Source organism: Macadamia integrifolia, unplaced genomic scaffold (assembly GCF_013358625.1).
Source record: "Macadamia integrifolia cultivar HAES 741 unplaced genomic scaffold, SCU_Mint_v3 scaffold817, whole genome shotgun sequence".
NCBI classification, from domain to species: Eukaryota; Viridiplantae; Streptophyta; class Magnoliopsida; order Proteales; family Proteaceae; genus Macadamia; species Macadamia integrifolia.
Window position 1 is genome coordinate 52,099 of NW_024870548.1, and position 10,950 is coordinate 63,048.

At 38.0% G+C, this 10,950-nt stretch overlaps 2 protein-coding genes across 2 annotated transcripts in view; both read left to right on the top strand.

The window, feature by feature from the left end:
• The first annotated feature begins 967 nt into the window (after nucleotides 1-967).
• LOC122070086 (probable transcription factor At5g61620) lies at nucleotides 968-3,333 on the top strand. Its single transcript, XM_042634187.1, has 4 exons — nucleotides 968-1,286; nucleotides 1,566-1,777; nucleotides 2,051-2,134; nucleotides 2,628-3,333. Exons 1-4 carry the CDS (start codon nucleotides 1,007-1,009, stop codon nucleotides 2,949-2,951), a joined length of 900 nt encoding a protein of 299 aa, XP_042490121.1. The 5' UTR covers nucleotides 968-1,006; the 3' UTR covers nucleotides 2,952-3,333.
• A 5,039-nt stretch (nucleotides 3,334-8,372) lies between these two features.
• LOC122070084 (GTP-binding protein BRASSINAZOLE INSENSITIVE PALE GREEN 2, chloroplastic) overlaps nucleotides 8,373-10,950 on the top strand; it is a 6,431-nt gene continuing 3,853 nt past the window's right edge. Inside the window, exon 1 of the mRNA XM_042634184.1 lies at nucleotides 8,373-9,802. Coding sequence (XP_042490118.1) covers nucleotides 8,570-9,802 — 1,233 coding nt within the window. The 5' untranslated portion in view covers nucleotides 8,373-8,569. The remainder of the gene's footprint in view (nucleotides 9,803-10,950) is intronic.

Genomic DNA, 10,950 nt, shown 5'->3' on the forward strand with positions numbered 1-10,950 from the left:
TTCAGTTATTTATTTATTTAATTTTAATTGCGTGGCTTGCGTCTTTAAATTCTTAGATGACGAATGGTTAGGACGTTATTTTTAGGACGGTAATTAGAATTAGATCACAACCATTAATCAGTTCACTTTCGCATTATTAAAAGAAATAAAAAATAAAGTGGCTGCTCTCCCTGTGTTCGACCCGTAACTACAATGATCCGTACGCTTGCAGTTACATTTTAAATCTCAAACAGCTGTATTCACTTCTGTATGTCAATACTGCATAAACTCCAAGCACATCCAATATTTGGCTGCCCTAAATTGTGCATTACTTGATCAAATCGGCATCCAATGGATTGGTTGTATGACTCCTAAGGATCTAGGCTATTAAACTGGAATCAATATCAAGATTGTGTCCAGCCGATTTTGATCCAATTTTATTCTGAATCAACTGAAATCGGTCAAATTCTGCTTAAACCTTAGAAATATAATGTAAATCAGCCGTTTCAAAAAGGGAGCACTCGGGATTGGCCTTTTTTGGAAGCCTTGCCAAGGATAGGAAAAAAAAAATGGTCTTGACTCTTGAATCTCGATCAATGTATATTGAGATTTTTTTTGGGTGGTAACTGGTATTGAGATAATTGGATGGAAGCTACAAGACTATCAAAGAAAACCCTAAAAATAAGTTTAAAAAATAGGGTGATGAAGAGGATAGAAAAGAATAGCAAATTGACAGAAAGGATTTATGTGGATTTTCCATTTCACCAAAAAGGCCAACTGTAAAATCAGTTTCTGTTTAGAGAAACTGAAACGGACAGCCCCCTATAGTAAATAGAAATTGATAAAATAATCAAATTCTATCTGGGGTTTTTAGATAGGGCAAATTTCATTAATGAGACAAACAAGGGGTGCCACCACTGAGCCAGAAAGTGTAAAATAGCTTAATTCAGTAATCCGCGTGGGCTCTCAGATCCTCCAACGATATAAAGAAGAGACACAAAGGAGGAGAGGTGAGGGAGGGAGGGAGATGGCAATGGGGAAGGAATCAGGTATTAGGAGGTGTTCACACTGTGGAAACAATGGACATAACTCAAGAACATGCAATGTGATCAAGGAGAAGGTTGGGATGAAACTTTTTGGTGTAAGGATTTTGAAAAAAGAGGATGAAGCTATGAAGAAAAGCTTGAGCATGGAGAGTTTGCATAGTACATGCACAGCTGATCTAAGCTCCTCTGATCCTGGGTATCTCTCAGATGAGACTCTTCATCCTACAAGAAGAACCACCACCACATATCAAAGGAAAAAGGGTACTTTTTCATTTATTCATTCTTCACGTATATTGATATTTTGGCTTTGATACCATTTGTTGGATATTCGGGTAGAAACTCATTTTTAAAAATTAGCCATTAAGAATAGGGTGCCTTACGCAGAGAAACCCAACATTGTTTTGAGAGCTTGAGAATGACCCTTCCCTTATCATGAACATGGGTAGCTTTCATCTCCTTCTTCATTGTTTGAGATGTTGAAGAAGAAAGAGTTTTTAGCTTCCGTTCTGTATCAAATGTAATTTTCTTTTATTCCCTCAGGGATGCCATGGACAGAAGAAGAACACCGAATGTTCCTTTCAGGATTAGAGAAACTTGGGAAAGGTGACTGGAGAGGAATTTCTAAGAACTATGTGAGCACAAGGACACCAACCCAGGTGGCCAGCCATGCTCAGAAGTATTTTCTAAGGCAGGTTTTATCTAATAAGAAGAAACGTAGATCAAGTCTTTTTGATGTAGCCATTAAAAACCCAGTAAGTCCTCCTTCCTTTATTCATTGTTCATAGTTGTCTTGAACTCCCAAATTCTTATTTTGAAGTGTTAGATATAATTAACAGGGCCCAGCTTCCCAAATTTCACCAGCTTTACCCCTTTCAGGAACTAATGAAGCCTTAAACTTGTTCAATATTTATTAAGAGAAAAACTTATTTTTCTTAATATTTTGTTCCAATAAGTGGAATCATCAACTGAAACCAATTTATATTTCTGATGTCTTTGAATAATGTTGCTTAAATTGGATGCGTTAGGCTGGTCAAGGATTAAAATCTCCACCAATCAGCTCTATATCTGCTACTGCTGGTGCTCCCTATCTCAACAGGATCCCATATATGGTATGACTTAACAGTAACTATCTTATCTTCTCTGCAATTTTTTTTTCTGTTCATGAATTTTAATTTATTTTAACAATTCCATAGCTTTTTAAATCCAAATGGGTTTATAAGTGACCAAAATTGATTGGGCTAGTCTAGCATGCCACGCTGGGACTTGGGAGTTTAGTCCCACACCGGCTAATAATTAGACTACAATTCCCGTTGTCCACCTGGAAGTCCCTCAATCTACTAGTTTGAACTTTTAGAATGGAAACTTTACATGATATCGAAGTGGGTTTTCACCATGTCCACATGTCCGCGGTATGTACTGCCACACGTGCAGTGGAGTGTTGGGAGTTTAGTCCCACACTGGCTACTAATTAGCCTACAACCCTAATATACACCTTGGGAGTCCCTCCACCTACCAGTTCGAACTTTTAGGATGAAAACTTTACAAAAATCATCATTGTTTATTCTCTCATTTGTCATACTAATCTATGATTTTTTTCAACAGGTAGGAGGATTTGGTGGCATGAGAATGAACCATCCAGCAGTTAAAATTGTTCCAACTGTATCTTACATCCCTGTGATGGACTATCCCAACCAAGGCTGCATGTACTTACCTAAAGGCCACAACAACCTTTCCACTTGTGCACCCAATGCATCCCAAATGCCAATCAACTCATCACCTCAACTCCAACAATGTGTATCTCAGGCAGACTCTGGGGCTTCAACTACTGTGAACACTAATCTAGGTTTGATTATGGCGCCATCTCAACCGCCTGACTGGCCCAAGTTGTCATCTCAGACATCTAATTTCAATGGAGCTCTTAGGTAGAGTGGTTTGAGTTCTATTTGAGTAGATGAAGTAGCTTCCTTTCTCTTCTCACCTTTTCAATTGAGAAGTTTAGATAATGAAATTCCCATCCAGCTCTCCCTAAGAAGATGAAAAATTGGGATTGGGGGTGGGGGTGGGGAGAAAAAGAAAGATATTCTCTTTCAGCTCTCCTTAAGAAGATGAAAAATGAAAGATTCTATTTCTTTTAAGTTTAGAGACTTTTCAGTTTTCTTGTATAATTTCCTGTATCTGAGAAATTCTAAATTTTTCTTCTCTATAGGTGCAGAAAGGATAGTTTGGAGAATAATTTAGAGCCTGGATCTTGTATATTTCAAATAAAACCTTTGCAAATAAACTGGATACTAGGGGTTAATTGCTGCAATGTCTTGTACATTTCCTTTTAATTAGTTTTTTAATAAAAATAAAACTATCATTAAAGTTAATACTATCATTAAAGTTAATCAAAAAATAATATATGGTTGAGATCTGTGAGAGTTTTCCTATGATTTTACCAGTTCTGGTATTAGTAGCCACTTTGTGATCCACGGATTTGAAAATATCCTCGTATTGCCCGTATGAGGCTTCCCTTTTTCTTGAATGATCAACTTTCCAGTTTGGGAGGGTGTCCTCTAAAAAACTTGTCTTGAGGTCCCCTAGTCATTTTCTTTCTTCTAACAATTCAAACTTCATTCTCAGCTGGTTGTAGCAAGGTCATGAGGATCAAATCCCACCTTCATCAGATGAGGGGAGGGAAGAGTTGAAGGTGTTTAAAAAACTTCTTAATTATAATAATTAAAAGTATTATCGTCGCATAGGATGACATTATATTGAGCCTCCAACGTCACATATTCTATATATTTTCAATTGTTCATCAAGAAAAATTTTATTTTTCGTTGGATTTTCAGACCTTATTTTTCTACTTGATCAACTTTGTTTTAGATGAAACTTGACATGCGATCAAGGGGACATTAGGAATCACTTGTCCACAATAGTGATCACCTCAATGCCCAACTTGGAAAGCTCTCCTCTACCACACCCTAGCCTAGCCCCTAACCCCTAAGCCAGCCCTAAGTAGGTTATAAGAAAAAGGAATAAACTCCATAAACAGTTTCATATATATATATATATATATATATTTATATTAAAAAAAAAAAAAAAAACTCCATAAACAGATCCTTAACTTTATCCACTCTACCATGTGGTGGTGGACATTTGTGCTGGTCTAGAGAAGCTATCCAGACCTATTGGACTAGAAAAACTTTATCCAGTTATCTCTATAAATGGCCAAGCTCACGAAACACGTTGCCAGAACTATGTTTTCTTCTACTTGGGATGTAATTCTAGGTTTTCTTTCATTTGATGCTAACTGGGATGCTCACTTGAGATCCAGATCTAGGTTCTCGTAACCTCTCGTATTTTGCTTTGATTGGATTGCTTTTATATTGATGATCATGCCTAAGATGGAATACTAGCTCAACTGTTATGTTCTCTCATTCTTTGGTTCTAATTCTTGATTAATATAGTTATTTTGCTGATGGTGGTAAACCTATAGTAACTGTTAGCTTGACCGGAAAATGTATATACTACTCCAAGAGAGCTATTTATGATTGTTCTAAAGGCCCGTGCGAGCTGTTTCAGTATGTCTTGTGTAAGAAACTCCCAAGTGGCTGTGAGGCAAAGTAGTTGACACACTGTTTATGTATCCATCCATTCATCTTGTTACCACATGAACCCCTTCTCAATTCTCACCACTAAAGTTTATGGTAATTAAGACAAAACAACACTGCACATGTTTGTAAAGGCCAGTTGTGTTAACATATGGGTTCAGATTTTTCACAATATGTCAATTCCAAGCCTGCACCGATAGGATCGATCGAGTCCAACAAATTTATGGCCCGACTTGGACTGGCTCGTTTATAAATAGGTAGTACAGGTGCAAGGCGTAAGCCCGATGGGTCTCCTGACCGGCCTAACTCGTCTACAAGCCTGGCTCAGAACGACATGTTTAGCCCGACCGTTTATATAGTTATTTTGATTTTTTTAGAATAGAATCTGGTATATGTTTATATTTTTATGACTGTAATTAAGTGCAATATCTTTTCAAAATTTTTGAAAATATAAAAAAATAAATTAAAGTATCTTAAATCTAAGAAAAGTGAATACCATTTAAGATCTGTTTAAGGCTTTATTGGTATATTATCCAGTTTAAGACCTAATTAGGAGAAGCCCGATTAAAGCCTATAACCCAACCAAGCCCACCAAGCCCGACACGACACCGACTGAGACCTACTCATTCCTTAAATAGGTAGATCATGGTCTAAGGACATAGGCCCGTCAGGCCCGACTAGGCCAAACTGAGACTAGCCTGGCCAGACCTATTGACACCCCTAGGCGACAGAAATATTTACCACATGATAGGTCGAAAGAGATATAAATTTTGTTTACAGATATAGCCCAAGGTCTCCTGCTCACTTTTTAAAATTGAGCGCAAAAAGAGATTGCTAAGTCGTAATATAAGCCTATGAAAATCTTGTTAAAGCAGAGCACTTATTGAAAAGAAATGGACAGCTGAAAATACAAGGGGAATACACTCATACATTTTTTTTTTTTTTTTTTTTGGTAAATTACAAAACCCACTCTTATCTTCTTGGATGGTAGGGAAGGTTCAAGAACAAATAAAGTCATCCCAAGGCACTTGATGTTAGTAGAAATAAAAGAACTTGCATTGATTAGTCGGTTTGGAAAACTTGATGTTGGCGCGAGATGTGATGCCATTCTTAACAACCGAATAGCGACGGAAATCAACCGTCGTATATAATTCATTTGCTACGGTACTTTGTTTTTACTATAGAAAATTTTGTTGTAGTGAAAGTGCAAACACAAAAATCATAGTGATTCAAAATGAATGCCTACATCTAACCAAAGATCCGAAGAATTTTCTATCAACCAGAAAACAATACACCTTCTCCCACCCTTGTTTGATCTACCTAGAGTTTTCCTCAAAGAGACAATGAATAGGTACCCTAGAAAAACCGACTCCCGCACAATTACAATTTTAACTTCATACATGCATGGACCAAGAATCGACCCAGTAAAACATACACAAGCCCAATAATAATTGTATCGGCTCCTTCTATATACAAAACACAACCCTAATAAGTCTCCACCTTGACTTGGATTTTGTAAGCCACTTTGAAGAAAAATAATGTTATTATTGATTTTACAACTACCTAATAATCTTTGCCTATCCGCCACATGAAACCAACATGGTCCACACCTGTGCCTAGCACGATGTGATATGACCAAATCTCTTCTATTGCTACAAGTCATCTAGAAAATCATTTCCACTCATAAGATCCAAATCGGCTCTTTTTGGTAACTACAAAAGGGTGTTCCATGGTAGTGATCATAGCCCCTAGGACAAGCGCCGTACGACAAGCAGCGCTTCCACAGGACTAATGAATGATAGTGGGCATGCCTAGACTCGAACCCACAATCAACCGACTCGAGCGGTGATGGATTGAGGGCATTTTCACCACTAGGCTACCAATCCCATTGGCCTATCAAACATATGAATCCCTGCTTATAGCAAATTTTTTTTTTTTTTTTTTTTTTTTTTTAATTGTTCCATGATCAGATATACATGATACATAGCATATTAAACACATGAAATAAATAAGAGCATCAAAACATCTTGTGAGATTTTTATACTAGAGCTTTATCCAGGCTTTATAATTATCCCCTGAAATGTTAGAATGAGCTGAAATTGTTGAACAAAACCAAACTGCCTCCGCATAATAGGTGACTAACTGTCTCCTGTACTCCTTGGCTTTACACATTGGACGGCTTGCTTCAATCTGAATATTCCTCTTGTGTAATTGTTGGAATTTTAAATGGTTTTGAAATTGATGATTCAAAATAATATTTCATTTTTTAAGTGAGTGTGTTAGAGAGGTATGTCTCTTCTAAGTATGCACCTAAGCAACTGTATGAACATGCAGACAATTCAAGAAAAGGTAAATTAGATAATACAAAATCTTTCTATTGACCAATCGTATCTCGAAAATCCAGTGATTCGCCAATAAAACAAATACGTAATAAAATAAATGAAGAGGGAAAAAAGAGAAAATGCAAACATGGATTTTATAGAGATTTAGCTGAGGATGTGAATTTGCAACCGAAATCATTTATCGAAATCGAACTGATCCGTTTACACCAAAATAGCAAAACCGTTTAGTAAATGGTGCAATTATGGTTTCAAGTTTCAGGCCGATTAGCTAAACGGGTTGGGTCGGTTTTAACCGCTGAACCCATTGGTTTCAAACCGAATTGAAACCGTTTAAATCGAATCGTTTAAAACCATTTAAACCATTTAAACAGATCCGATTAATTCGTATAACAATTAAATAAAGAAGGGGCAGTAATCCGTATAACTATTAACAATTAAATTAAGTGTCCATCCTGCTTTGGTATGATTTATTGCAATTCAGTTCAAGTTTAGGCTTTAGATCATGAACTTGTAATCCATATATGTTACTATGTTATTATGTTATCATAGATGGGGTATTTTGGTTGAACCACCTGTCATTTTAATATTTTATGCTGTAGAAGGTTGTATTTGGATGTTCTATGATATTAGTTCTAAATGTTTGAGAATGACCATGCAAAGAAATAGCACTAGATTATCAAATTAAGACATACCATCGTTAATATAGAATCTCTTATTTGTGGTTGCCAATTATTTTTTGATAAGCTTATGATCTTAAGTTTAGAGATGATTGCAAGTTATATCAAACCGATTATGAACCATTCTACAAACCGTATGGAATAAATCAAAATCGAAACCGTTTAAAACTGTGAAACTGACACCGTTTAGAAACCGTGGAAACCGAAACCATTTACTAAACGGTCACGGTTTCAAAAAGTGAAACCGTTTAGTAAATGGTGCGATTATGGTTTTAGTCAAATAAATGTGAACCGAATCGATTCGCACTGTTTAAACCAAAACCGAACTAATTGACACCCTTAGGTTTAGCATTACCTTAATACCGTCCTACGTCCACTCCCAAAGATCTCGTTGGCTTAAAGTTCCATTAACACAATCTTCTTACAAGGTAAGAGAAACAATTTTTCCTCAATTAAAAAAAAAATTAGGTAAATTAAATTGTAATCCTACACATGGGATGCACATCTAGGGTAGCCCAGGACTCTTCTTTTCTTTTCTTTTTGTTGCCTTCCAAGCAGGATTCTGATCCTCTACAAACGGTTGGGAGTCCCTTGGGGTACATGCCTAAATATTTGGGTACATACTTGGGGTGCTCCCAACCGTTGAATGTGCGTCGGGCTCTCTCCTCAATTGGTGAGTTTTCAGATCAAATAGGTCAAATGACCTATTCTAGGGTTTTTGGGATCGATTCTAAGCCGATTTGAATCAGAATCAACAGGGACCGATTCCATCACCGATTCTTGTTATTTTTAAACGCTGATTTCATCGTTTTGCTTTGCAAGCTTCAACTAGCTTCAGAGAACCACCCCAACAGCGACGAAGTTATTCAACTTCGACCTAACTAATCAGAAGAACTAGTTAGAACAACAACGTTTTATAGAACAATAAGAAGATGTTGGCTCGAAAGCTTTCACCTTCGGTGCTAAGATGTTTCGTTCCAGTATCTTCTCTTCCATCTTTACCCATTAAAAACCCATCATCGTCTCAGCTTTCTGGTTTCATTCTTTCTGATTCAAATCCTTCTCCAAACTCTGCTAATTCTCGAATCAATTTCTTCTTCGTCCACCCGCTTCATAGATCTTTCTCCTCTGAAACCAAATCTATTTCTCCCAAGTCCCTCAGTAGGGATGGCAACTACGACGAATCCGCAGCTTGTAATCTGCTTATCTGCCCTGGTTGTGGCGTATACATGCAGGATACCGACCCTAAAATCCCGGGCTACTTCATTGAACCATCTGCGAAAGACCCAGATTACCGTTGTCCCATTGATCGAAGACCCGTTGCAGAAGAAACCGAGATCTCCAACTCCCTCAAGAAAGGAATACTCAAAGAGCTCGTCGAAGCCGAGAATCCTAACCCTAACCCTAGCCTTAAAGAGAAACCTGTAGTTTGTGCTCGATGTCATGGGTTGCGCCATTATGGGAAGGTCAAAGATGCTACAATCGAGAATCTGCTTCCGGATTTTGATTTTGATCACACTATTGGAAGAAAACTCGCCACCACGACTGGTACCCGTTCCGTTGTTTTGATGGTGGTTGATGCTGCGGATTTTGATGGGTCATTCCCTCGAAAGGTTGCTAAGCTGGTTTCGGCTACTATTGATGAGAATTATGCAGCTTGGAAACAGGGGAAGTCAGGGAATGTTCCTCGGGTTGTACTTGTAGTGACGAAGATTGATTTGCTTCCGCCGTCGTTATCCCCGACTCGATTAGAGCATTGGGTTCGGCAACGAGCGAGGGAGGGTGGAGCCAATAAGCTTACCAGTGTTCATCTTGTGAGCGCAGTGAGAGATTGGGGTCTGAAGAATCTTATTGATGACGTCTGTGAATTGGTTGGTGCCAGAGGGAATGTTTGGGCTATTGGGGCACAGAATGCGGGGAAGTCGACATTGATCAATGCGATTGGGAAGCTTGTTGGAGGGAAGGTTACAAACTTAACTGAAGCTCCAGTTCCAGGAACAACATTGGGGATAATTCGGGTGGAGGGCGTTCTTCCTGGGCTGGCGAAATTGTTTGACACACCCGGCCTTCTACATCCACACCAGATTTCGACGAGGTTGACAAGGGAAGAGCAGAAACTGGTGCATATAAGCAAGGAATTGAAACCCAGGACTTACAGGGTCAAGGTTAGTGTGCTTCATTACTGATTCAAATTATTAAATTTTGTGTCAATTCGTCTTTTTTTCCCTTGGATATACTACCTGCAATGCAACACATCGATAAAAATTTATTCACTCAGAAGACAACATGTTTCTTAGCCTGAAAAAATGAGAATCATTTAAAGTTTTTATCTACTTAAGGCTGTAGCTGAGGTATCACGATTCACATTTGGTGCCACTTTTCTGGCTCTTTCGTTACATTAAAATTTTTTGGTATTCCCTTCGCACTATCTAGTATAAAGAGGAAATATATTACATTTATCCTTTAACAAATTTACTCTAATACTAATTAGAATGTCTTTTAGGACCAGAGTTTCTGGAAAGGGTGGGGGAAACAATATAAGAAAAGAAAATGCTAACAGCCTCTGAAAAAGGATTTCACGTGAGAAACAGGTTACCTGCTGACAATGTCTGAGAACATAAGCCTTCTCCAACAGTTCCAGTCTAGCAGGGCAAATCATTGCGGTTGAGATGGAGGCACAACGTGGCTGCTCATAACATAAGTATGAGCAATGGACATAAACTTGAATACATTCTTTTTGGAGGAATGATCACTCCCCTCCCCCAAAATCAAAAGATTCTACCACTCGTTAGTACCTGTTAGATTTTGTTGTTAAGTGCTTATCATATTTTTCATAATACCTTAAATGCCCCCTCTACCCCACCCTGCATCGGCTGAAGCGACTGAACTTCTTCTCCTTCAATCGATGCAATCTACATCTTTTGAAGCGATTGAAGTTCTTCTCCTTCTTCAATCGACACCTCTTTCTTCAATCACAGCCATACTCCTTCAATCGAAGCCTAATGACCAGCATTGAAATCGAAGCATTATCTTCAATCAAAGCCCTATCTTCACCGAAGCTCTCTCTTCAGTAAATCCGTCTGCACCGAAGCCCTCTCAATCTGCATCTTCTAAAGGGCACATATGGTGAGAAACCTTTCTAACTCAACTCTCTTTTGTTTGAGTTGGGCTTCGAGCAACCATCACTGCAGATTGCGGACAGTTTGAAAATAAAAATGAGATCAAACAAAAATATAACCAAAAAATAATGAATAAAGGATCACTAAAACCAAGAATAAGAATCACGAAAACCTAAAAGATTCTCACTCTTCTT

What these genes read in the sequence shown, in the direction of transcription:
- LOC122070086 (XM_042634187.1), top strand. Translation starts at nt 1,007, where the DNA reads ATGGCAATGGGGAAGGAATCAGGTATTAGGAGGTGTTCACACTGTGGA. An exon ending in CACATATCAAAGGAAAAAGG is followed by an intron (nt 1,287 to 1,565) that starts GTACTTTTTCAT and finishes TTATTCCCTCAG; the next exon opens with GGATGCCATGGACAGAAGAA. An exon ending in TCAACAGGATCCCATATATG is followed by an intron (nt 2,135 to 2,627) that starts GTATGACTTAAC and finishes TTTTTTCAACAG; the next exon opens with GTAGGAGGATTTGGTGGCAT.